We start from the raw sequence: 27,337 nt of genomic DNA, 5'->3' as shown, positions 1-27,337 counted from the left end.
GAGAAGTGATTTGTCAGGAAATGTTCAAATTCAAAGAAGCGCTACAGCGATCGATCACGATTGAAAATGCCACAGTTTGAATAGAATGCATGCATGCACTAGCACTAACTAAAACGAAATGTCAAAATATTGGATGAAAGGGGAGTTTTTTTTGCACAAGGGTAATAGAAAGGAATGAGCATCTCGCAGACTTAAGTTGGTCGAAGACGAAAAAAAAAAAAAAAAAAGAAAAAGAAAAGAAAGAAATAAAATGGAAAAGAGAACTCCGGGGCTATAGGTGTTACGTTAACAGTATGAGACTAGCGGTTAAGAGGGGATCGATCAAGGGCATCGGAAAGCAAACAATTATACCAAATCAAAAAAGAGATGATATAGTTAATCGGAGAATAATGAGCAGAAGACGGTGTAAATAAGAAAATGTCTTTTTACATGATGATATGCAGCGCTTCATTAACAGGAGCCGGAAACAAAGAGGAAGAAGAAGAAAGTATGTAAAAAAAAGTTTAGAGGAAGGAAATAAGTAAGATAAACAGCCGGCCAAAGGTATTTTAGATAATCGAGTGAGAATGTTATGTTTCTTTTCAAGCTTCCCCCATGTTAACCGGCCCCGAAGAACCCGTTTATACCAATGTTCGATTGATTGTGACCCAAGGGTGAAGGTCCTATCGTAGCGCTGACGGGCGTTTGAACCTGTCCTTGTCCTGCAGGTTGCTGGCCACCCTGGTTACTAGCTGACCCACCCGCACTACCCATCATTGCATTCGCACCCATGCTCCTTCCTCGTTCCCTTACCCGCCTGCTGTCCATCAACCCTCTCAGTCCACGCTTCTGCAGCCCAACAACCGGGCTTACGCCGCCCCTTCCATCCCATGCTTCATCGTCTCCTCCCAATTCGCCTTCCTCTAAGATCGGTCCATCTGATGCAGGACTGTGATGATTTGCGTCTCCGTTGACGTCCGGTACATCACCGATATTGTTCAATTTCTTCAATTTAATACCGTCAGCATCTCCAAGCAAGTTCAATTTCTTCAGTCTTAATGCAGCCCCTCCACCTGCGGCCATTGCTGCCGCGTTGAAAACAGCGGCTGCATTCCTGCTATCGAGAACTTGGTGCAGCCTTTCCACGACTGCCTCCAAGAGCCCTTCAATACGATAAGCTCGAGCTATTTGCAACAAGGAGCATAAAACCTGCGGGCTAGACTGTGGGTGATTCGCCTGTGGCAGAGAGCAAGTGTAGAACCAATGGACGAGTGTGAGGAGGGTCTGGTGAGTATGTGGGAGATAAAGGGTCCTCGGTCGCGAGAAAGGGGGTAGCATATTTGCACTCGGCGGACTTTCGAGCAATGATGGAGATTGTGGTCTAGCGACCTTATCGCCAGAATTCGGCTGGTGTGGTGTAGTGGCTGTGTGCAGCAATTCGATGAAATACGGTCCCCACCGCCTGGCGATGATTCTAGAGTTGACGGGAATACTGGCATTATCAATCGACAGAAATTCCATATCTGCCATATCTTTCAATCCCAATACCAATCTTCCTAGCTCCTGCGCTTGCTTCGAGAAGTTTTTTGGGCCTGGATATTGCAGCGACTTTCTGGGGTTTTCGTAAATACCGAAAGCTTCGAGCTCTACCATGCACAAATGCGACGAATTGATTCTTCGGTGGTTGTAGTCCTCCACTAGGCTCCGCTGCTTGTTTCCAAGGATGATAAACCTATTACGTTTCTTCCATAGAATACCTCTGTTCCAGCTGCCCTGTGAGAAAACCTGTCCAGCATCTATCCTTGACCATGTCAAGGTTCGCAGATCCAACGCCCACAGCGCATACTCTTGTTTCGATGAGGTGAGATAGGTGCCAGACACGACAAAGTGGGAGTCGATAACGCCGCCGTTCGGGAATCGTAAACCAGGTGGTGAAACGAGTCCATTCATCGGCTTCTCCACCAACTTTCCATCATGATACCGAATTTGTAACTCTAATTTAACGTCCAGGAAATTGTAGTTTGAGTAGATAAGCATAGCATTCGTATCCGAAGGTGTAACAGCACGTGCAGCATCGCCCTCAGCATCAGCCTCTGGACGCCCTGCCCCGATAGCTTCAGGCGACAGAGTTGGGCCCAACGGGGTAACTACGCTCCGGTACGCACCACACGATCTATCCAACGAGTTCGTGCTGGTCCACTTAAGACTTCGTAGATTGAACACGTTGATCTCTTCGATGTAATGATTGGCCGAATCTTGGCCCCCCACAATGATCATCTCCGCACCCCCGGTTCCGTCGATAACTCCACTGTCAAAAGCTGCTGCTACCCCAGTTAATGTGGAAAAAACGGCTGAAGTCGGTAGTATGGTCGCACAATGCGCGTATCTTCCTTCTGGGGGCTCTGCTTGCGGCACATACGACCATGTCCTCGTCTGGATATCGAATATATGAATATCAGACATGACTACCACCTCGTTTGCTCCGCTTTCGCCTTGTGGGGTCTGTGGTATTCCGTCCACGGCATTTCCTCCCGCAGGACTCATTCCACCGAAACAAACCAACTTGGTATCACCAAGAGCACACACCGAGTGGAAATACCTCGGAGCCGGTATCTCTCCAAACTGCTCAACTTTAGACCAAGCCCGTGTTAGGAGATTTAACAGATACATATCGGATGTGAGTTGGGGTCGGTTCTTGGAGAGTATGCGGCCGCCGAAAACGTAGAGGTGGTCGCCAACAATGGTGGTGGAGGAGCCGACAAGCGATGGTGGCTCCTTTCCGGAGGTGCTTAAGACGCGGGATACGAGGGAGGAGAAGTTCTGAGAGGTTTGAGCGTTCGATGCAGTAGGCGTCGACGCCAGGATCTGGTTGCTATTGAGTCCATTTGTGGCATTACCGGCATTGGTGGCCGGCGGCACGGATGCTGCCATGATTCTAGGTGTCGAGGCCTGGGTGGTGATGTGGTTATGATGATGATGCTTGTAAACAAACTTCTTTAAGGGGGGAAATGATGAGATTAGTACAGATACCCCACCGGTGTCGAGGAAGACAGGCTAGCCTTACATGATATTAGTCGGGCGACGGGACGAGATATTAGTCTAGTAGGGTTATAACGATGATAAAAAGCGTCGAACAATGCTGTGATGAAGAGCGAGATAACGGGTATATGATCGATCAACCAAGGGTATAAAGGCTGGCCATGGGAGCCTGCTCATGTTCTTAGGGGTCGTTTCTCATGCTGGATAATAGGCCTTGCATATATAATGGAAAAGGAAAAGTGGGAGCTTCGGTATAGCTATCTACGAAGGGAAAGCCGAATCGATAAGCGAGTATTTGCGACAGGGAAAGGCTGAAAAGAGGACCGATGACCACGCCTACTGCTGTTTTTTCTCCCTCTTTTTATTTTTTATTTTTTTTATTTTTCTCCCTTTCTCTTTTCGATTGCAGACAGTGAGCCGGTTATTGGGACTATCCGTTAGTCGTCTCTATTGGTTCTCAAAGATCCGTCGAAGGAGGAGAGATCGGCTTTGAGAACGAGGTTGCAAAGAACAAGTTAGATATAACGAATAGGGTGGGAGATCCGCCAGCCTGGGACGTCTTGTTCTTGCCGGAGACTTTTTGCAGCCGTTTCAATAAAAAAAATAAAAAATAAAAATAAAAAAATAAAAAAAAATAAAAAAAGACAAACGAGGATGAAGCAAAAATAAAAGGGTCTTCGACCACTTCCTTTGGGCAAAGGAGGTTTTGGGAGAAGTGGCGGCGGTGGTGTCGACACTCGGGACGCTACCAAAATAGACGCTGGAGCTTGTCAAGCAGGTGTACACGAGCGGGAGGGATTTCGATGGAGCAGCAGCAGCAGCTGGCAGCAGCAACAGCAGCAACAGCGGCAGGCAGAGGCAGAACAGCGATGGGGAATGTCTCGATTGGCGGAGGAGACCCGGACGGTGGTACTTTCACAACAAGTCCTAGGCTGTAGGACGAACGAGGACGAGATACATCCAGCTGAGGTTGCTTGTCTTGTACTCCTGCTTGTGCCTTGTCCGATGGGAGTCCTTGAAATGTCTTTGAATGCAATGTCGGTCTAACTGTTAACTGGTGGAGAAGTGAGGCGGGTGGAGTGGGAAAAGCGGTGGTGTTGCTTTTCGGCTGCGACTGAGGCTGTCTGGCTGGCTGCCCGTCCAATTGGCTACGATCGAGCAAATGTTTCCCTGAGAAAAAGGAATATTTCCAAGTTCATGTTCAAGGGTAAGTCAGTCAGGATTCACACGCACATTCTCTCCCAGCAAGGGCTTCTTCTTTCTTGTCCCATATATTACATACGATCGAGTGACCTCTGGACTGGGAACTAGGTTCGGAAGTATGTATGGGATGCACACACACACGCATACTTACATGTAATGTATGTGTACTATTGTAGGCAAGTCCCGTCTGCTATGTACGGTACATATCCTGCGAGGACAGGTGGTGTTTTAGACCAGCGATGCTTGCTAGCTAGCTAGCTACTTCGTTAGCTTTCCTAGCTTAGCTCGGTCGATGCAATGAATGAATGGGGGATGGATATGGATATGGAGATGGATATGGAAATAGGTCTGGGATGGGATGGCAGGCGGGCAAAGGGGCTAATTGGTCATGATTGGTTCGATTGTTCAGGAATCCGAATTAAAGCAATCAACGAACCTCAAAAGCACATGGCCAGGCATGGGGATCCGACTCCATACGAGACCATACAGGCCCCCATACCTAGGTATTTACTGACTGACTGACTGACTTCCTTTCTTACTGATTCTCTTACTAACTTACTACATGCTTACTTACATACATGTCCAGGACATACGGACAGAAAATATATCTCACACGTGCATGTTCTTCAGGCAGAATTCGACACTGTCGGATCCAATCGCCACCGGTTTCAGGTCCTCGGCATCCTCCTTGGACGAGGCCCACAGCTTACCCTATTAATTGCCACGTTTTCTAGCTGTTTGAGCATACCCTGGTCCAAATAGCGCAGCTTATACCCTCGACGGATGTTGCTCTACTGACCATTCATAACTAGGAAAATCGCTGACTACTACTAGGCATTGCATTGTCGTAGGTAAACTAAGCACTAACAATCAACTAACAGAAGGAACGAAAAGAAAAAACCTTCGGGTTAAAATACAAGCAAAAAAAATTTTCTGCGTGAATTTACATTCCGAGCTTTTAGGTACGCTTATGCCATAGGGAACCCCGGTTTCTTTTACGAGTCCGTCTGGCCGAGTTCGGAGAGGAAACACTTTTTTGGTTCTTATCATCAGAATTAACCCCTATAGTATAGCGAAGTCCTTGTCCGTCGGGAGGGTCCAGCTGGATGGAACGCTGCTGTATCATCCTCTCCCCGTTGCATCCACGGATATAATATATATCCAATATATGCCAATGACAGTATGGCTTCGGCACTTCATGCGGACCATGGGCACATGTCACGGCCCCCATACGTAGCACAGACGTTAACCCCCCCGTTGCCAGTTTTAGCCCTCATTCGCCTTCTGATTCTCAGAGTGACACAGAATTCGAGGTCTTAGCGCTTTAAAATGATAATAACCGTTTAGAAATCCGAGCTCGTGGATTCGGGTTCCAACTTGACCTAAAAATTTTAAAAAATAATAAAGAAAAGAAGTCTAACGAGCTGATAAAATGTTCGATGTCCGAGCCCGCAAAGCGGGGATAACAAACAAACATTTCGATATGCACGCCAGAAAGTAGCAGCCGGAAAGGCGAGCTGCACAATCATCGGAATATCCGTCTTCTAAATTTGAACATTTAGGGTCCCCGAGAAAAGGAAATGTTTCAACGGATATATCCACCTTTCGACTAATTACCAAAGATACACAGCATTGCTTGCCTTGGTCCCAGAACCCTGGCAAAGGACAAACGGTCGACAGGAATATTCCCATCGGGGTTAGCTTTACCTTATGCGGTGACCGCCTCTTTCGCCAAACCCGCCACACAATGGCCATTCATCGATCACGTATTTGTTACCACGTTATCTCGACGGTATCGCACTATCACAGTCAGAAGAGAGAAGAAGAAAAAGATCAATCATCGGGGTCCAAAGTTCGGATCTAACTATAACTCGAATACTAAACCAAGGATCTTTCCGCAAAAAAATCTCCGAACGGTAATTACTCCATTCAAAACTCTAAATCCTTATAAAATTAATGATTATCTCATTTTGTTCAAGAAGTGGGAGTTCTTCAATAACAGAAATCATGCATTATGCTTGTGCGAGCGCTTCGCTCGATCATGCCGTACACATGAGGAGGGGTCATACCCACCAAGAAAGAAAAAATGCAAAGCCTCTGACTACAGTATCTCAAATTCCACGTACATATATTACATTTATTCACGAAGATTCCGTTAACAAGTGGCCATTTCTGTACATTCTTCACTCGTTAGTATACTCAAGCCGACCAAACACACAATCTTCCTAAGCGGATATAGATAGGCTTAACCCGTTATCGGCTACAAAGTATTTGCTGTATAACGCACATATGTACATGCTTGAATACATACATACGTAGCCAAATCAGAACAAAACAAAAAAGGCTCTTCTTCAAAGCCAAGTTTACCGTCCATAACCGAAAGGAGTTAAAAACCTGGGTCTGGTTAAGTTTGAGATCTAGAGCGGGGCACTCAAGCTCGAGTCGAAGGTCTTATTCATAAAATTCGCCTATCTAGGCGAGTGGTTGGACTCCGCAAGCCGTCACTTTGCGGAGAGTTTTTAGAACGGTGATTGGTGGTTATACATCGCAGATCGGAACAGCAGTAATTTAGATCGTCGACATAGATTAAAGATCTCGAGATCCTCAGAGGTGTTCCAAAGTTACCTTCTTTTGAGGCTTGATAGTGGCGATAGGTACTACTCGCCTTTTGTTGTCAAGGGTCTATGGATTGTTGAAGAGAATTTAGTAGTGGATAGCAATATTTGGTTAGAATCGATATGCAGGTTGCGCCAGGCTAGCCGGCTGCAGCGTGGAAAATGTCGGTTTACACCTAGACTCCGAGACTAGGGCACACCGTGGCTTGTTCCACCGGCTTACGCCCTACAAGGGCATAAAATCGATAGTAAAATTAATACAACGGATCGCCCATACTACTCCGTATTGTACGATCATATGATGATTACTGGATCCGAAGACGTGACGAGTCGGATGAGTTTATTTTAGTGACGATTGCTTAGTTACTGTCATTTATGGGTGTGTACGCCATCAATACATTACTATTAGTGACATATTAGGAATCCATAATGTGCCTTTGTACAATTTGGTTCAATGCATGTCAACCAAAAGGTATTGTACAATGACTAGGGGAAAGGGGTGGCTACATGCTATACCAGTAGATGATAGACAGGTTGAGTTGATATACATACCTAAGGTCAGTTCCCTCGTATTGATACAATCTAACGGTCCGGTCTTCAGAAGTACTTAGGATAAGTGGTTACGAGACTACCTCGAGCCGGCCGGCCTCACTGGTACCGTCCATCTTCATAAGTTCGGCCAGCACTGATGCCAGCTCGCAACACGGAAATTTGTTGGATTTTGGGATAGGTATATTGTATAGCATTCGCAATGGCATAGCTGCACTTGACGTGCGCGTGTCAGAAGGTACCTAGGTAGATACCTACTTACTACGAAGAAAAACGATACGAGATTATATGCACTTAATTATGTAGATCATAGAAGGGTGTATGTTTAGCTTAGCAATCAATTCTTCAAATAGTAATTACTGGCATCTGAGCTCCAATACTCTGTATCTATCTAGATAGCTAGGTATATAAGAACATCTATAGCTAGATCTAGCACTCTCTCATATATATATGATCATATATGCTATATATAAAAACCGAATTCAGGAATCGAAGTAAAAGTCAAAATAACCACAGATCCCCATTAAATAAATCTTAAATTTCAAACTCGCGAAATAACAGCAAGCGCATCCGGCAAGCGTCAGCCTGGATACCATATCATGTCATGCTCATCAAACAGAGACACCCTTTTGGTCTGGAGATGAAGCTCCCTTCTCATCGATATCGCTAGATTGCTCTTGCGGGATACCATGAGTAACTGGAGGGGATTTTCCGGTGATTGCCTGAATGAAACCTTTCCCAACGCGGGCCATGCTTTCTCTGCCTTCCCAGAGTGGGTAGACACCAGTAATTCCAAGAGCACTGTATTCCCATGCGGTTAGTAAACAGCCGAAGACGAAAGTAGGGTTGAGGATTGTGAACATACACAAAAGCCCAGATAATACCAACAATAACCCAACCAGTGAAAAACTTCTCGCTGAAGACGTATTTGCTGCCGTACATTGGAATTGGCCAGAGGAGCAACAAGCAGACGGTGAGAGTCAAGGCGACGACCTTGGCAATGAGCGACTTGCGCTTAAGTAGTTTCTGTTGTGCTTCGTATTCCTCACCAACTGCTTCGTGCTGGATGGTTCGAATGTTGGCGTCCTCCTTAAGGAATTCAGAGTCATCGACGAGTTTGATCTCAGTCCTCATGGTAGTCCAGTCGTAATTCTGGGGGCCGAAGATGATGGTGAAGAGTGGGATAAAGAGAATTGGTGAGAGGAGAGCGACAAGCTAGAGGAATATAGAGTCAGTATATCAATAAAAACGTAATATATATCGGGCACATGAAGGTGTCACTTACGTTACCGACAAGCATAGGGTCGTTAGAGCCGGTAGAAGCGACGTTAATAACACCGAACTTCTTGTAGGCTGTGACGAACCAACCGATGAAACTGCAGATAGTTCCGAGGATTGGGCTAGCAATAACTGCAACCTTGTTTTGCTTGGTTGACAACATGGTGCAAGCGGCGGGCAAAACGGCAGAGCTGATCACGACACCCATCATCAAGTAGAGGTATCCCAAACTGATACCAATGTACCAGAGGCCGACGGAGAATCCAGCAATGAAGAAGGAAAATCCAACGACAGCGATGTGGGAGAGATTTCTTAGACGACGACCGGATGCATTTGGGTTGATGTAGGTGCGGTAGACATCATAGGTGAAAATGGACGAAACGGCGACCAATTCGGATGAGAAAGCGCTGGATACAGCCAAGAACAAAAGAACCAATGCAATCAAACCACCTTGTTGGCCCATCAAAGCAACAGCGACGTTGGGAAGAACGAGACCAGCCGAAACATCGGCTTCCGGGAGACGGTTTGGATAACTTGGCCAGGCTGGGTTGTTCTGGAGTGCGACACCAGCAAGACCCATGGTAGTAGCGCAGAGGAATGGAATGGAGAACCAACTGATACCACCAAGGACGTATCCGTTCAAAGCGGCACCAATATCGGAGGAGATGGCCTTTTGCCAGTAGCCCTGGTCCAAGAACACAGTTCCGAAGTTACCAACAATGTTGATGACGAAAAAGACGCCACCATCCCTGGACTTCATGGTCAAGTAGCTACCTTGTTCGTTTCCAGGAACTGGCTCGTTTTTGGAAGCCTCAACCAAAAGCTCCCAGACTTTGCCGAAAGACCCAAGTTCCGGACTTGTAACATAGATCTTGAAGGTAAAGATCAAGATAAAGATGATAACCAAGGCGGAGTGAGTGTAGTCGCTCATGATCGTAGCCTTTAAACCTCCAAAGACGGTGAACAGGATGACCGGAATCGGAATCAAGAAACAGGCTGCAGCTGTCGGAATTCCGGTAAGGTAGTGAACCACAGCCGAACCACCAGTCAACAACATCAAGGTGACCAAGATGTTGGTGAAAGTAGCAAATACTAGGTAGGTAATGTGGGCGCCGGTTCCATATCGTGCACGGATGAGTTCGAGATAACTACCAAGGGTTATACCATATTAGCTACATCCTAGAGACGCAATGCCGAATTGGCGGTTGTAGGAACTTACGTATGTGCTGATGGTGCGCGGCGCTTGAGTTCAATTGCCAAAGATGCGAATAGGATGATTTGAACAGTCTACATCGAACTTTAGTAACTTGAATCCCTTCTTTCGGACTAATCGATTAACTACTTACCGCACCAGAAGCATACCAGAATGGACCAGAAACGCCATATCGATAACCTGTTGAGGTGGACTGAAGAAGCGTGGCCGCCCATGTCCAGGATGAGCACACAGCTGCTGCAATCAAACCGGTCCTATCATTCCCAATTAGTACTCTTATATACATATATCATTGTCGGTATGTATCGAAGGTGGCCCTACTTGACTGAACGACCAGCAGTATTAAACTCCTCGGATGTCTGAACCTCGTGGGCATATTTCTTCAAGATCCATGAGATTAACATGATCAAGAAGGCGAACCCTATTCATTCTGAAGATTAGCAAAACTTCACCACTTAGTCCTTTTTCTAGGGCATATCAAGCATATCGGCATACCCAGACCGAGTCCCACCACAATTCCATAGCCTTGTGCTTCACTTAATACCGCCATTTTGTCCACGGTATATCCTGTTGCAATTTGGATTTTATGCAACGAGTCGAACTGAATGCTGTGTCACCGTAGCTCTGGTGTTTAAGTATTGAGCAAGATAAATGTCAATCGCCAGGGAACAGGAGCGGACTATATACTACGTTCCTCAACCTTGAGCGAAGCTCTCAAAGCGCACAGGCTCCCCGATCGGCCATGGTAGGAGCTTGAACAAGAGGGACCTTGCTGGGAATGTTCGCAATTGTTCTACATTGCAATATTTTGCTTATTGCACCCGATATCTCGCTCAGTTCGAGACGAGTGGGAAAAACGTGGGGGAAGTTTTTGGATGCAGATCCTTGGAGTAACCTGGGCCGTTGAAGTTAGGGAAGTCACAAATTGTCACTACATCCCATATTTGACCTTGTCGCACGCATCGGGCTGCTGCTGGAACCAAATGCATACATGCAAGGGTAACTTCGTTAACTTTCTATCGAATGAGCGGTCGAAGGAAGTCAATCGGGAGGGGTAGGAAGTACCTCTGTATTGGGCTCTTTCCTGCGGATCTTGCCTCCTCGGGTAACGAAGATGCGTCCATTAACCCAAGACTTGGTGTTTTTAACATGTTGTAGCTAAATTTCCTTGTGCCGAATGAATCTGAGATATGTCGTTGGATGAGGGATCCCTGTACTATACCCCCCGTCTGATTGGCCGAGCGGACATCAAGATAACGTCGTGCGGCGACGGGACGCAAAATGTTTTGCTGCTTATCTTTGCCAACCGGTTTACGTTCGTGAAAAACGAACTCTGAATTGATCGGGACAAGGATCCTGCACCTTAGCACGGCTCCCACGCCGGAAAATCTTAATGAGTAAGCAATTCTGCGCTTGCTAGCTGCCAGATATACAAGGTTTCTCGCTCTTATAAAAACTCCGCTGTCATGCAGACAGGGTCTGGACGGCGAGCAGAACCATATCGCTTCCGGGTACTCGAAACCAATTAAATTTCGGATCATGAAACGACACACACGATTGTAATTCGAATTCGTGATTCAATTAATGGTAGTATCACAGCCAGCACGAGGAAATCTACCAATTTAGGTTTGTTCAATGCAACGTCTTGTACAGCTGCTGCCAGAGTCTAAGGGCTCCGAGATTCGCTGAACCGCGTCAAAAATTCCCCCATGTCCCGCGAATATCGAATGATTTGATATTCACATGCGAGCAATATTCTCTCTCTCTCTCTCTTTTGCCTCTTTCAATGCACACTTTGCAGAGTTCACAGGCAGAAAGAAACGACGGCACAGATACCAATGTGCATGCAACCAACGTGCGGATAAGGATATGTATGTACGCGGGCTTTATAATTAATGATATCGACAGCCTCTCAACCAGGTTCCGTGGCTAGTCGAAGACTATATTGAACAAAATTATAGGCTCAATCAGCCATATTCATTACATTCACAAATTACAGCTATGTTATAGACGGTTGTCATCGAAATATGTAAGTATCAAAAAGATCGCGAATATTCCCGATCAGCCTTTTCCCATTCCATGGTGACGCCACAGTTGGTGTCGCGGTTTAACCCGCCTAGCTATCACTTTCGCAGCCAGAATATATAATGGGCAGACGTAACGCGAAAGTTGATGACCAAAAAGATCGAGTAAGTGGGAGGGGTTTAAATTGAGGCTTCAATTTTCCCGGCGCCCTCGCATTTTCGATTACAGCCAAGTGCATAAATTGTTCCTGAAAATCCCCACTTGAAGCCCAAGTTCTCCATCCTCCGATTTCAATCCCGTAGGTCGGACAAATCCGTTGAGCTAACAGCTGGCCACGGTTGAGTTGATTTAGCCTAGCCCCTTGGTGCCGCCACGATTTTAAACATTCGGATCCAAGCGAAAGAATGTAGGTGGTTAGACGAGTAAAATCCTATGTACATACATATATATTTGTGCGTACTGTTTTTGTATTGTAATGGTGTTCTCGAAAAAAAAAGTTGGGCAGAGATAAGGACATAGGCCCTTTATCAGAATGTCAGCCCTCCAGCCTTGAGCTGGACGCTTGGCTAGCCGAAATCATCCTAGTCGTGTGATCTCATTCGGCGTGTTCCCCCCACCTTGCTCCACCTGCGCATCCACATTTAGGTTCTGCATCTCCAGTTTTCCGTTAACCGCCTGTAATTGGTTATTGAGACGAAGCATTGACGGTCTTCTGTGTTACCAAGTTAATATTCGAGTTGAGACGACCTTTAATCTTGCATGCCAAGCTGGGTCGGTGCATCCTTCAGAACAGAAAAACGGGCCAGAGACGGTTTCAATAAAAAGAAAAATAAGTACCTGTGCTTCAAGCTCAAGCTCAAGTTTGAGCAAGGAATCGCAGGTGCTGCCTGTGACAAAGGATCAGTTGTTCCGAACTCATAATTTTATAAATTTAGATATTCATCAGACAGCACATGATCGATACTGAAGACTCATGTACTTAAGTTGTTAAAAACACATTCTTTCTATAACTCTGGCTACAAATACCGACTCTGCCAATTACGACACCAGTTTGAAGGCAATTTTCAGAGTCCAACTTAAGTGAGGCAAAGTATATACAAAGCTAATGGGTACATGCATCACGAGCGAATTTAAAGCGATCCCCCAATACTTCAAACAATACTTTTTAGGGACATGCATTGGGAAACAGATTCACTTTGCAGCTCTGTGGGATATATATATTTTAGACCATACTAGTGGCCAACCAGTGTCTAGGAAAGGTACTATTTTGGATACATGTGCACAAATGTATTGCAGGTGTTCTACTAGACCTGATACACTCGAGGCTAAGGAATGTGGGAATTTTGACCTATCACAAAATGTGGATTGACTGGATGAGATCTCTACAGAAAGGCCATCCATATTGGCAACCCTTGCCTTAATTGTGCATGTGCATATGCATGAATGTTCGAATTCGAGGTACAGCTGGTAGCCTCAAAACCACCACGGCGGAAACTAAGCATAAGCGGACACACTATCTTGGTCTTTCACCATATATGTACTTAACCATTGTCTTATCAGTCGATTCTATACGGAGGTCAGGGGCTCTGATAAGAGGTCGATACGATCACCAGGGCACCGGCTACAACCTAGTTCTCTGCAGATCAGAGGCTCTCTCAGTCGCGCAATCTCTAGAAACTCACAATTCTCGAATAAACGTATTCTATACATGTATTTACGACTAGGATAGTCGAGCCATATGTACCTGCATGATTGCCGGGTACAACCTAGATATTCATGGTTCGTACGATCGTTTAGTTGGACCGCACTAGAATTGATCCCGAGGACAACTAAGTAGTTGACTTTGTACAGTTCACCAATACAAATAAGTAAGCCTTGGAGATGCCTTAAATTACTCTGGCGCTCAGACACTGGTGCTTTTAAAATAGTTGGTCGGATGTCCGACACGCTTACATGGCTATCCAAAATAAATTTGTGGGGGAACTTGCAGGTCTTTTGCTTCAGCTATAGCAGGGTAGATTCCCCGTAGCCGTTATAGATATTTCTAAAGCGTACAATTACCAGTGTCTCATAAGCTCAACTATTCGGACCCGCGGTTTTGGGCATTGGGATTTAACGGTTGGTAACAGACCAGTCGTACCCACGTCGATCCAGCCTTAGGTACCTGGTTCCGGTATTGTAGAACCATACCCTTTGGAACTGTTTGGTTTTGGCTCCATCAAGCCCTAAACCACAAATAGTATGTGTAATTAAATATTAAATGTAAAGTAATAATTCGTTCCTAATATTATGCGAGCAAGTGATATCCCGTAATTACCGTACGGGGTTTTGATGGGGTTTTGGGGTCGCTTTTGAATTTTAAGACGCTTTATCCAGCAGTTAAGACGTCTTAATTGCCCAAAAGCAGACTTAAGGCGGAATTTCTGCCCTAGAAAACCCTCAGTTTCCCCTACGGTATAATTGCATTATAATTAGTCGCGCAAATATTAAATTAGAAAATATCGACAATTGATCTTTGGAAATATCGTTTCTTCAGTTAAAATGAACTAAATCTAGCTAAACATACAAAATAGGGCTATCCTAGAAGCCAAGTTCATAGATTATCATATCCAGCTGCATTAGATCTCGAACTCTAGGTGATTAATTATTAATCTCGATTAGCTCGACGAACTCTGTAGCACAAAGCCCTTCAAGAATACAACAAAATCAACACAACTAAATTACAATAGTCATGAATGTCCACATTGAAGCTTTATACATTTCGCAAGTCGACATGACTTTGTGGCACTTGGCTATCGTAAAGCTCCTTCAACAAGCATACGTGTATACGGCGCAAGGAGTGTTCTTCGTAATCTTTTTTTTGAATAATATATGTATATATAATTGGCGAGGCTGATTTCATTAATGTTATTCTAACACAATCGAATCTAGACCGGACACCAAGAACCTAGATACCGAGGCTTCACCAGGACTTCATAACATCGACGGCAATGCCCCACCAGTCATCAAAAGTTCGCGATATATATAATCCCGTAACATAAATGCTTGCGGAGACAGAGGTAAATACCGGTAACGATATCTCCTGTTTAGTCTTGAAGAATGGAAAACAATATCGTTGGTGTTCGTTTTCATCTTTTCGTTATCAACCTTCTTCTTCTTCTCGCTCCACCCCCGCTTCGAATTCGTTGATACCATCTTGACATCATCGGATCAGTTCACCATTGCCTCTATTCATCTCGTTTTGAGCAATATTAGACCTCCTTCGCTATACATAACTTCCTAGGAACGTAGCCGTCATGCGAGTTCCGTGGTTGAGTTTAATGGGCCCCGGGCTCCTCTTCGGATCGATCGTTGAGGGAGCTCCAGGAAATCATCAAAAGCGTAAACCGTGAGTATCCCCATTTATTTATTAGCCTCAAACCTCACTCGACCTTCAGCCAATACTGGGAATAATGGCCAGGTATAAGTGTTATGCATTACATGTGTCACCATTTTTGCCTCCACCGTCTCTGTTGCGTCTCTCTACATGCATGTTCTCTCAGAACCTTTCCCGCTGGGCTCCACTAGCCTCGAGACCAGGCGCAGAGGCTCTACTTGACCTAGACATTGTTAATATTATTTTCGTTCTTGATTCTTATTTGACTTTTGATCTCTATTTCTTAATATATACCCTTTTTCTATATTGCCCACAAAGCGCTTGAGCCACCCGTGCCCCGAGAGGCATACTAATCAAGTTTTACAACTAACGGGTCCACATTGCTTCGCTTTTTTTATAAGCTGATATGAGAACTTTGGTTCCGGTAACTAACGTGTCTTTCAAGCTATGATCCTAACGACCTGGGAACATCCTCTTCCCAGGCCCCAGTTACACCGATCGGGTATAACTATGGGTATATCCCAAATACGAACCCTGCCTCTCCATCCACCAGCAGAGCCTCGAACCCATCAGCACCCAGCTATGTTCCTACTTGCTCCGACTGGGCTTACTGCCCTAGCTGCCCTAAGGGCTATTATTGCCCAATTACCACGGCTACGGCATCCCCGACTCAGTCTTTGGTCATTGTCCCTACCTGTCCTTCGTGGAAAGCATGCCCTGAATGCCGTGGAGGCTACAAGTGCTGGAAACCGAGGCCGACCCCCACCGCAGCACCAGTTGAAACCACTTCCGCCAGTTTGACAATTACTCCAACATGCTATCCATGGAATTATTGTTACACTTGTGTGGGAGGTTATGCTTGCTCCAGCGACCCAGGTCTCACGGCATCTAGCATCACGAGTCAGTGTTAACCCAAGACTCTACATATTATACCAAACCACTGACTTTTAAAAGCCCCAGTGCCAGTCATATACGCAACCAAAAGTCCTAGTTCCAGTATTACCAAAGACCCGGGGGCCTCTAGGAATATGAAATATCTTCCAACATGTCCCGATTTCGAGCCGTGTCCAACTTGCTCGTGGGGATGGAGCTGTCCCGTCTCAGACCCGGCAGATCAAACCTATACCGTTATCATAACTCGGGGGACTGATTATACGACAGTTACAGAAACCATCCCGGGAAGCTATGATGGTTACGTTTACGGAACCTACGGTGCATCAAAGACTTCCGAGACGACATCTACTTACGACTGGGCTTCTTACGATCAACCAGCTTGCCCCGATTATATAGTTTGCCCATCTTGCGCACTAGGATACTACTGCCCAAGTGCATCAGTCTCGATCTCAACAGCCCCCATCTACTACCAGCCGCCAAATCAAGACCCAGATTCAACCTCGACCGTCTCCCCTACGCCATCTTTCTACCCTCCCCCACCGTGTGATAACTATATTGTGTGCCAGGATTGTTTTCTCGGGTACTACTGCCCTGGACCTTCGCTAGGGACACCTACCACAGCTGTTGCCAGCTACAGTACGCCATCATGCAGTGACTACATCGTGTGCCCAAGCTGCGCTCTCGGGTACTATTGCCCAACGCCTACAAAGCCGTATAGAACAGATCCCACGTCGACTTACAACTGGGCCTCCTACGAGCAACCCTCATGCCCGGACTATGTGGTTTGCCCCAGTTGCTCATTGGGCTACTATTGCCCAACGCCTACTACTACGACTGGGCGAATTCCCAAAAATTATGCAGCACCAACATGCCCAGATTATATCGTCTGTCCCGGTTGCGCTCTCGGTTATTATTGTCCTTCTCCGCTAGCGACTTCAACCCGCCCAGTATATAATAGCGGGCCAAATACAAAGGGGTACAGCTCAAAGTCACAGAACCCATATATCCCTTCTACCACGTACTACATCGGATTACCAACAACGACTCTCGTGGTTGCCCCAACTTGTCCAGAATATGTCTTGTGCCCAGTTTGCCCTGGAGGCTATTTCTGCCCATCTAATTCACCTCGTCCAACACCGAGCAAGAATGTTCCATATTATTACACCGACCCCAATACATCCAATGCACCGCCAGCGACTATCCCTCCTTGCGATGCATATGTCTTCTGCCCAGAGTGTGAACTTGGTTATTCATGCCTAGTTCGGTCAACCCCCAGCCCATCGAAAAATCCTAGGCCTTACAAAGCGGGAGGAACCGCAAATCCACCAATGTCAAATCCTTACCCTATCTACACTTCTCAGTTAGGAGTCCCTACTGTCGATGGCGCTTATGTGACAGCACCTGGAAATTCCGGGTATGGATCTGCCTCAGTCCCTGCACCGGGACTGCCAACCTGCGCAAGCTATGTTCTTTGCCCAACCTGTCCCCTGGGATACTACTGCGCTTCCATAGTTTCCCCGACTATCGCTCCTTCAACATATTATGGTGTCGCTCCTACAGGGGCTATCGAGCCAGTTTATTCGACTACCATTGTTTCGCCCCCCTATACACCTTCGCCTAGTTGCCCGAACACGGTAAGAACGGTTACTGTGACTAAAACCCGCGATATCTATCGAATCTATAATATATGTGCTCCCGATCCATATGCGATTTTGACGTCATTCGTTATCCCAACTGCTACTATCAGCCAATGTGATCCCGAAACCCAATCCTATACCCAATCAACCTCGCCAAATAGCTCCGAGTATGCCTTCCTTCACTGCTGTTAATTATGCCAAGCTACCTCCCACTAACCTGATATATAGTTGTTCTGCTTGCGATCCAGATTACAGCTTCTACTCGGTTGCACGCCCCACTGACTTCAGCACGCTGTCACTTACGAACTGGGGGCAAGGCCGCCCACACTCACAAAACACAGCAGGTTAGTTTCAAAGCCTAAGAGAGCCGTAATTCTCGTGAGGCTTTGTCATTTTACAATACTAACGCCTCACAGGCTCGACGTCTCCAACTAGGCCCTACGATCTGAATTCTCCGCAAACAAGTAGTAGTTGCTCGTTTAAGCCTTGCGATGGCGGATACTATTGTGAGACTTGTCCGCACAAATGGTATTGCCCGACCCCCACCGACGGGGCTTCAAATAATACACCATATACCCCAGTCCTATAGATGCGCTGAACAGGAACTTTCTTTATACTGAAATTTTCTAATGTTCGTCATTTTTCATTTCTTTTTCATCGAGTTTTGGTTTTTGGGTTTCTTTTTTTTGTCTCTATAACGTTAGCACCGATATCCTTTACTGCGTTTTTTGTTATGTTTTCCTTTAAAGCGTTTACTGCTGGAGCCTTAGTTGGAAGGCTCTTTAACTAATAATTTCGTTTGAGGGCACAGACGATGCCTCTCTATTTTCCAACTCGCGTATTTGTATCCTGCTTGCTGCAGAATCATAGCTGCCACTCGCACTAGGCTTCCTCATGCCAGCACGATACTAGCAAAATTAGCAGCGAGACTATAGCCAAATATAGGCCTGGTTCTCAAACGCAATGAGAGACTTTGCATGTATACTCTAGCTGATAAAAAAACATCGGGATCAAAGAGGGAAAAAAAAAAAAGAAAAAAAAGGGGGAGTGTCCTATCTAGAAGCCCCACCAGGAATAAATCAGTAAATAATTGCGGCAAGTAGCTAGCCAGATGGATTGCCAGATAATAATATTTACAAGCCGGCATGCCGTTGCAAGGCTCCGAAGAATAACAAGACAAGGCCCTATGCTAGAGAATTCTCGAAAGGTATCTATCAATACAGCATCAATACGGGGTTTAACCATACTACGTACTACGGTATTACGGCGTTTAATCCGTATTAGAACAGTATTAGATATGGACCTTTACCGCTAATTACGATTAAAACAGCATTAAGAAAAGACATTTCCCGGCACTGTGTGTACTCGCCCCATAGCTAACGGCCAGGTGAAGGCTTCTCTGCGAAGCTCAAAAAGATATCCCGCTTCAAGGGTGTGTTGGGGACGCAAAATCCAACAAATGGGTGCCTCAAATAACGGATCTGGATTCCGTAGAACATCGTTCCGAAGTGAGGGGCAATCCTTTGGGCCTAGCAAAGCTTGCAAAGGATGCACTTTGGGGATTTTACCAGGCGGCAGAATAAGGGCAGTAGAAGGTCTGGTTGTGGGATATATTAATCTCGCACCCAAAACAGGCTTCGATTTGTTATAGCATTATAATTAAGTAATTAACGTCAACGGAAACTTCCAACGATCCCCTATAGCCAGCCATCATAGATATGGTATATTTGGCTAAAACGCAGAACTAGTCATCTATCTAAATGACATGACCGAAGGAAGGTGACGATGGCCGCATGTTTGCATAATATACAGGAATATAAGTAGTTCTTGATAGAAATGTTCGACATTCGAAGCAGATATGCATCTCGAGGCCTGTGGGCCGACTTGTGCAGGATCGATCAACTGATATATTAGACATGCTATTCCTCCAGTCTCTGCGCGTGCGTTTGCATTTCATTTGCATAAAGTGTCCCTTGTATTATGGGCACGGGATATCAAGGCATCTCGATTAGAAGAAAAAGAGAGAAAAACAATGCCCACAATCATTCCTGCCAGTCAGTCCAATGACTTTCCCTGCGTTTTGAGAGACACTACGATATTCGACAGGCTTTCCCCATTGTTGACTAGCGGGATGCTAGTGAGCAGCAATCAGACCGATCGATTGCATCGATGTTATGTTCGAATCTGGGGAAACCGATGCAGATGGGACAAAACAGTCGCAGTCGACACCGACCTTGTTGGAGTATTTATCGCCAACGCAATAGTACCTGTTACTACGAACCCACTCGATTCTCAGGGCTGGATTGGCACCAAGTCGACACTTTCCAATGTCACGGTGTGGCACTTCAATCGACAAGTTTGCCAGTCTATGCGAGGTTTGTCGGCCTTGGCGGCTTGGTGGAGGTCAAGGCCGCCTGGGGATTGGCCATTTCCAACAGGCATTCAGGTCTCTCGCAGGGGCGCTGTGGTTTTTTTGGTCCTCACGCCTCGTTTCGTGGAGAATCAAGGCGCAAGGCGTCGCCGCTGGATTTGATTAGCACCCCGCCTTGAAAACCCGACGACGGGCAGCAGCAGGAAACCAACAAGCAGAGCTGGGGAAATTCTAATTCCAAGGCGGCCATGGCCATGGCCAGGCGGGCTCGAACTGGTGTTTGGGGAATATCCCTGATCTGCTGGACGGTGGATGTGTGTGTGTGTGAAGTGAGGTCTAGGTGTGACCTCAGAGCCTTCAGGCGGGCTCGTTAGCAGTCATCAAAACCTAGCCTCGATCCGCATCCCGCTGTTCACTTGTCCCTCTCCTCCTCCTTCTTCCCATCCTATCACAGTTTTCCTTCAGACCCGGTCTCACAGTACGGCTCTAGTATCGTGCCATCTTGCCCGCTTCATCCCCCAGATTACTGTTGCGGTATATATAAAATATCTCACCGCCGGAGGTCTTTCTCAAAGTGTACCAAGCTTTTTCACAGGTTTTGCTATCTCGATATTCTTTGGCATCTCTACGGCGTTTTCTAGCTCCCATTGGTTTAACTAAAAACAATCATCTCTCTATCTCTCCTCTCTTTCGTCTCTCCTCTCCTCTCTCCCTGCTATATACCATACCATACCCCCCTTTCATATAGCGACAGATACCCCGGGCATTCAAAGCCCTTAAAAAGTAACACTCTGAAAACAACAGAGATTCCTGGCGTTGACAATATCCGCCTCCTAGCTTCGTCCGCAGCGACATTCGAGTCTAAACTCAAAAGTTTTTCCCTATCGTGCGTTTACAATATCGATTCCCTTCGAGCTTCGGAAACAGATTGAAGTCCTCTAAGTATATGTTTCCCGCCTCCGATACGCGTAACTAACCCATAGTATTTCCCTTGGTATTGTATAGACCTGGCTCTTAAATTCCATAACCGAACCACCCAATTTTCTGGCTTTCCCTCAGTATCCTGGTCACCTAAGGCTTTCTTTACTGGATTCGTGGATATTTCCTCTTTCACTACCTCTACTGCTTCTACCTGGACTATAAGCAAATTATATACACATATACATACATTTTATATATCTTTATATATCTATATCTAAATTCGCCAATCAACATGCCTGCTGAACGCAATACCCGAGGGGTTTCCGCTACTGGATCCGTTAGGAACACCAGATCTCGTCGAGACTCTTGTGCATCCAACGCCTCGATACCTGATACTGGAAGTCGCCCAATGTCGCCTTTTCGCCCCACATCTCCCTTTGGATACTCGCCTTATGGAAACATGGCTCCTCTCACTCCTGGAAACTCTCGACCTGGAACTCCATCCAACAAGCGCAACGGGGCTCAGAATACCCGGAAAGTCAACTCCTCCACTCATTCATTCACTTCTCTCCTGGCTCCACCACCCTCGCCTCCTCTCTCTGCGGATGTATCGGAAAGCAATAGCATGGATATGGATCCCCCGACGATAACTTGGGAATGCGCCAACGCTCTGGTCGAGAATCAAAAGGTTCAAAATTTCTTCGAGAAGCCTGTTTACTCTAAAACTGGACAAATTATCTCTCATGGAAAGATGGTGACAAAGACTGTGACAATGACTATCACTACCACCATTGCTAGCACCGAAATCCTTCGTCCTGGTGAGGAAGGGTATGAGGCCAGCATGGAAAAGTATAGGCAGCAGCAAATCGAACAACATCAAAAGCACATTGACCCGAAGACCAATGCCGAAGATTCCAAATTCGACAAGACGTTCGTAGAAGCCTTCTCACCAGAGGACACTATGATTGAACAACGTCGCCACATCTTCCACCAAAACGTGCAGAATGCTCGATTGCAGGAACAACTTCGTCTTGCTAAATATAACTCTCCGTCGCCGAGTCCGCCGCCGGTTCGACCGACAAGGCAGGAGTGAGTCTCTCGCCAAGTTCTGTCCCCACCCCCCATCGCCTTTGTCAACAGCTCGCTTTTCCTGAAATCTGGCCTCTCCTGTTCTCGTCTCCCTCTGCTATTGCTTTCTCCGCGTGATCGGAGGTGAGTACAACCCCCCTTCTATTACAGCGTATCAATTAGGTCTCCTTTCCACTGGTTCTCCGGATCATGGATCTCCTACAAATTGTACTCGCCAAAATACTATTCGCAATTTCTTCACCGTATGGTTCTCGTCGTACCTGGATAAAGGATTATTCTATCTGGAGCTCTCACCGACACCTTGATTTTATTGGATAATCGAACAGCAGTTCCTGGTCTCTTGTTTCCGGGCCCTTAATACCATGGATCCGACAATATCGTTCAGCTCATGTGTTTCATAGCATTTCTCGGAAATGGAACCTGGATAGAATTGGACTGGTTTCGATCGAAAACTTGAACAATAAATGAGGACCTTTTGTTAACTGGCCGCTGGCTCTTACCTGGATCCACTAAAGTCGCCAAATTTATCTATAAGTGCTTCTCCAGGATCTTTAACGCCCTCGGACTCTCCAGGACTATGATTGGACCAGGGCTCTTCACTCCCATATGGACTCCCTCAAACGGGTGGTATGGCCGACCCCATGTCGGTATACTGAAGAACATGCTGTGATGGAAAAGAAACCCCATGGAAACCCCTATCAGGACTTAAAGCTGATTTTGATTGCTCTTCGATGTCATTTAGCGAGCCCGAACGTCTCTCTCTTTTTTTTTATATATCATTGTATCCCCTTGTCTTACTCTCCACTATCACACAAAAGAGCCACAAACATGTGTCCAACTTTATACCCAATATGTTTCTTAGCGTTTGTCTTGTCATCTTTACAGCCTACCAGTCTTCACTGACGCCTCTAATCACATCTTCATCACTATCGACAGAACCCTTTTTTTTCTATTTTCTAATACCCATCTGCTTACAAGAGACATGTCTTACAATATGTATGTTACAATGTCTTCCGCTCTTCGCTTTCGCATGTATGTTAGCATTGCATAGCTAGTTTCTGCGTCGTATCCTGCAGGCTTGATTGGCACCGGCCCCGGATCTTGGTGTTCTGACGAGCTATTTGACATTATCGTCCTTGTTTATGTGATTTTGGTTTCCTTAGGATGCATGTTGCTCGCGCTGTTGGTGTTCAATTCGTTCGTTCGGGCTTGCTTTCGGTCATTGTATACGTTCGTGTTTTTGTTTGGAGTTTTAAGGTTCTAGGTTTTCCTGCATTAACTTATCTTTTCGGATATTATTTGAAGTAAAAGAATATAATTAAACTAAATTTACACGTTAAACTTGTTTTAAGGACGTCTCAAGTGGGCCTGTGCTCTTAATATCACAATATAGCCCGTCTAGTGGCATCACTATCACAACAAGGTTCCCCGCGGGCCATGGCGCCAGCAAGATATTCCGGATTTTTGCTACGTGTTGGTCTGGCCTGGTGGCAATTAAGTTAAAGCGTTTCTTCAGCGCTAGCTGCTGCTAAAATAATAATCTTACGAACCTCGTAAACCAACCTCGCGAATTGATGGTCATATTTTCGGATGTGAAGTTACCTTAGAGCTCGGGAAGAAATCCAAGAGTTCGGGTACCCGACTACGAACCCGTCGGATACTCACAAGTTCAGAGCCGCAGAAGCCAGATTGGGGTTTTGAAATTTTAATGCAATGTCCGTCAGCTTTTCGAAATTTCAAGGCGTGAGAGTTTCAGCTTTAAAAAGAAAAATGCAACAATCCAAAGTACTCTACGGAGTACTCTACTTATCTCTTCACTCCCGAAATTCTTCTGCGTGAGAATCTGCAAGTATCGCATTAGGACTGCTTGGCTACAGACGGGCTGCATGCTAGTGAAGGATTTCCAAGCCCTGTCCTAATTCGACAATTCCTGAGCCTCTCACATCCTGCATATGCGGTGGAGATGCAAATTTGGCATAGACCTTCTCTTAATGGGTTTGACAGCTAGCAGCACAGCTACTACATGCCCCATGTGCTCTGACGTGGTCGCCTCTCGATCCATATTGACCTTTGACAGAAAGGTCTTGTATTCCGAACACATATGCACCGTTGACCGAGGACTAGGGAGAGTAATACCAATCGCCATAGCACAATTACACCAAAGGCAACATCCTTGCGTGATGAAAAAAAAGAAAAGATGAACGATCCTCTGGGACGGTGATGAATCTTGGGTGTCTAGATCCCGGACTATTAAGCAGTCGATACCCCTGATGTTTACATCTCCTCTTCGAATTCCAAGGAGAGAGATTTTTTTGAGTGCTAGAACATCAACATGCAAGGTCAAGCTAGGTGCATCCTAGCTTCCACTGTGCAACATGAAGCTGCTGTTATCCTTGTGAAGCCAGTACTTGCATACCCTCCTCTGCAGCAATATGGATGTTGTATCGGACGAATGAAATCATGTCGGACTTGTGACGGCTTTTTTTGGTTTGCCCTTAAGGATTTGTACAATCGTGCGCTGTGAGTCTTGTATTTCATGCCACAGTCGAGAAACTGGGAAAAGGCTTACAAGAGGAGAAGTTGAAGAAGAAGCAATAACACGACGCCTGATATTTTTTTTCAGGAAAGAGTATATCTACGGTCGATTTGATCCAGAAGAGGTGGATATATTTTACACTCTCTTCCATTTTGAACCAATTGAACAACCATCAAACTATCATCAAATCGCTTTTCAATCTCTTAATTAACACTATTTAATTTAATTTAACTTTATCCGTGGACTTCCTTCGCCTAGAGAGCAAATATGTCAGAAACAGTTGCAATGACACAGCCTTCTCCACTGGTTCGGGGTCGGCCACGAAGCAATTCGATGCCGGCATTCTCTCCAGACACTACTCCAGTCGTAAAACAATACCAAAGACGGAGATCCGTCTACCAATCACTCGCCGCACTAAACCCGCTCGACTTCCTTCACCTCCATCGAGAAAAATTCAGGCCTGCCCCCACGCAGCCAAGTAGGGCTGAGAAGAAAGAGAGTCTAGGTGCCCCCAAGGGACTTGCATCCCGAGGTTTTAAGTTTAGCCTACGACGAAGAAGAGGCCCTGCAAGCCGTGTAGTCATCCACCAAACCAAGTTGCCTGTTGTCATCCGCGAGGCAGAGGTAGAGGATGAATTACCAACATACGAAGAATCTGTCTCTCAAGACAGCTGTATGAATTGCGATGCTGTGGACTCAGCCGCAACCACTACAGAAGATACCATAACAGTATGTCAACCACCAAGCTCACAACCAGAAACAATCATCGACACGGTACCCGTTGTCGTATCATCCCAAAAAGCGAATCTTATAGAAGCTGAGACAACTACAATTATCACAGAGACTACCAAGCTATCGCATATACAACCATTAGAGTTACCACGTTATGGTCCAACAACAACTTTTTATCCGGGAGGATACGTCCCACCACCACATCCTCCTCATGGTATAGCTTGGCATAACACTTTAACTCGTCCGTATAATGCTTTGAATGCTTACTTTGGTAGTCCTCATTGCCCACGTCTAACCGGCCAATGCTGCAAATGCGGTGCAATGAGGGGTGTCTGTCGCCACTTCAACGCAGAGTGGCAGGTCCCTCACAGTTTTGTAAGCCGTTTAATCACCGGGTCAGGTAATAATGGGATGTTCTCGTCTTACAATGGGGTTAACTACGGCTTCTACCCTGGTGATGGCCAAGACTGGGATTGGACTGCCCTTGAAGGGTGTACATTTTGTCCTTGTGGAAGGGGTTGCAGATGTGAATGTGTAGTGAAAATTCTTGAGCCCGCTCTTGCGGCAGGAAGGGAGAGGGAGAGGGAGAGGAGCACGAGACGGGTAGTGGAGGTACATAATATTCATACTGATGTGGGGATTCAGTGTCATCAACCTAATGGGTGTCACAATGGGCATACATGTTGTAGGCACGTTGGTAGGGGACACTGGTGGAGTGGCCATGGAAGAAAACGGGATTACTACGGAGGAACAGGATGTTGCGAAGGGTGTGGACACAGTTCTGGTAGAGAGGAATGTGTAGAAATTAGAAGGAGGAATGGGGAAACGCTACAAATTTGTCAGCGGGGAGGAGGAGGAGGAGGAGGAGGAGGTAGGTACGGAAGGAGGAGGACATATGGGCAGGAGATTTCTTGTGTTATCTGTTAAATCATTTATCGTTCATGGGATTATAAAAAAGGATACGGGAAGGGGGGTCTTGGGGAGTTATCGGATATAGTGTATTTGGCTCAGATTGGGTTGGTGTTTCGGTTGGTTTTGTTGCATTTTTCGCGTTGTAGATAGACAGCTTGTTGGAGCTTGCTGGGCAGGGACTGAAGCTCTGATTCATGATATGATACTCGTAATTCAATAATACAATTATGTCAACATGTTTTGCGAAAACTCTGTGACCCAACTTTCTTTCACTCTTTTTTTTCGATATGTATCCCATTTGCCGTTGCTTACAATTTGTCATGCCGTCTGACATCAAGTTATGGCCTATCCGCGAGATTCCACTGGTTGTGGTTTACGATTGTGATACTCCAGACAACGCCGACATGCATATGCATAAATCACGCTGAACTCTCCGTTGGCCCAGGAATTCAACATTCTGTCCCCTCGCATTACATATGGAGCACCCGCCCGTGATGGAACGGGAGGTACGATCTGTGCCTGACATTTCAGTGAGATCCCGAACTCGGATCCAAGAAGGCGGCGTTCTGGTGTAACTTCATGGAGTTTAGTCTCCGTGAGAACCGTGGCCGCGTGGATTGATCAACATCCAGGCGGCTTGGATTCCGCGGTGAGTGCTCCACCCTTGTTGAGAGGGTGAAAATCACATTTTCATTTGAGCTTGCAAGGTGATTGAGAGGCTAAGCCTTAACCTCACGGAAACAATTAAAGAGTAATTTTTTAGTTAAGCAAGGGCTATTTGGCCTAAGCTGTTGTGATCTAATATTATAATCGAGGACTGGACTAACGAGGACAGTCGTCAACGTTGGATGTTGCCTGTGAAGAACCCTCGAGGGTAGGAAATCGATCGAAAATATCCCCTTAAGCCGTGTAGCCGTGTGTACATATCTTTTGCAATGTGTCTAGGACTTTCGGACAGGCTGGCATTG

General features: G+C 46.0%; 5 protein-coding genes across 5 annotated transcripts; 3 read left to right on the top strand and 2 right to left on the bottom strand.

Annotated features, from left to right (window-relative positions):
* Positions 1 to 597: 597 nt before the first annotated feature.
* Positions 598 to 2,910, bottom strand: AOL_s00215g324 (uncharacterized protein; the record flags this gene model as incomplete). The annotated part of the gene is made up of 1 exon (XM_011129526.1): positions 598 to 2,910. One exon carries the CDS (start codon positions 2,908 to 2,910, stop codon positions 598 to 600), a length of 2,313 nt encoding a protein of 770 aa, XP_011127828.1.
* A 5,086-nt stretch (positions 2,911 to 7,996) lies between these two features.
* AOL_s00215g323 (uncharacterized protein) lies at positions 7,997 to 10,426 on the bottom strand (the record flags this gene model as incomplete). Its single annotated transcript, XM_011129525.1, has 7 exons — positions 7,997 to 8,186; positions 8,251 to 8,600; positions 8,671 to 9,811; positions 9,883 to 9,950; positions 10,010 to 10,130; positions 10,198 to 10,297; positions 10,372 to 10,426. The coding sequence occupies 7 exons, from the start codon at positions 10,424 to 10,426 to the stop codon at positions 7,997 to 7,999; spliced, it is 2,025 nt and encodes a 674-aa protein (XP_011127827.1).
* A 4,771-nt stretch (positions 10,427 to 15,197) lies between these two features.
* Positions 15,198 to 18,257, top strand: AOL_s00215g322 (uncharacterized protein; the record flags this gene model as incomplete). The annotated part of the gene is made up of 5 exons (XM_011129524.1): positions 15,198 to 15,289; positions 15,723 to 16,177; positions 16,232 to 17,805; positions 18,057 to 18,152; positions 18,225 to 18,257. 5 exons carry the CDS (start codon positions 15,198 to 15,200, stop codon positions 18,255 to 18,257), a joined length of 2,250 nt encoding a protein of 749 aa, XP_011127826.1.
* A 3,135-nt stretch (positions 18,258 to 21,392) lies between these two features.
* AOL_s00215g321 (uncharacterized protein) lies at positions 21,393 to 22,193 on the top strand (the record flags this gene model as incomplete). The annotated part of the gene is made up of 1 exon (XM_011129523.1): positions 21,393 to 22,193. The coding sequence occupies one exon, from the start codon at positions 21,393 to 21,395 to the stop codon at positions 22,191 to 22,193; it is 801 nt and encodes a 266-aa protein (XP_011127825.1).
* Positions 22,194 to 24,992: 2,799 nt separating this feature from the next.
* AOL_s00215g320 (uncharacterized protein) lies at positions 24,993 to 26,259 on the top strand (the record flags this gene model as incomplete). The annotated part of the gene is made up of 2 exons (XM_011129522.1): positions 24,993 to 25,948; positions 26,103 to 26,259. 2 exons carry the CDS (start codon positions 24,993 to 24,995, stop codon positions 26,257 to 26,259), a joined length of 1,113 nt encoding a protein of 370 aa, XP_011127824.1.
* Positions 26,260 to 27,337: the final 1,078 nt, after the last annotated feature.

Source organism: Orbilia oligospora (genome assembly GCF_000225545.1).
Source record: "Orbilia oligospora ATCC 24927 unplaced genomic scaffold scaffold00215, whole genome shotgun sequence".
NCBI lineage: Eukaryota > Fungi > Ascomycota > Orbiliomycetes > Orbiliales > Orbiliaceae > Orbilia > Orbilia oligospora.
This window is presented reverse-complemented; position numbering and strand designations above follow the sequence as displayed.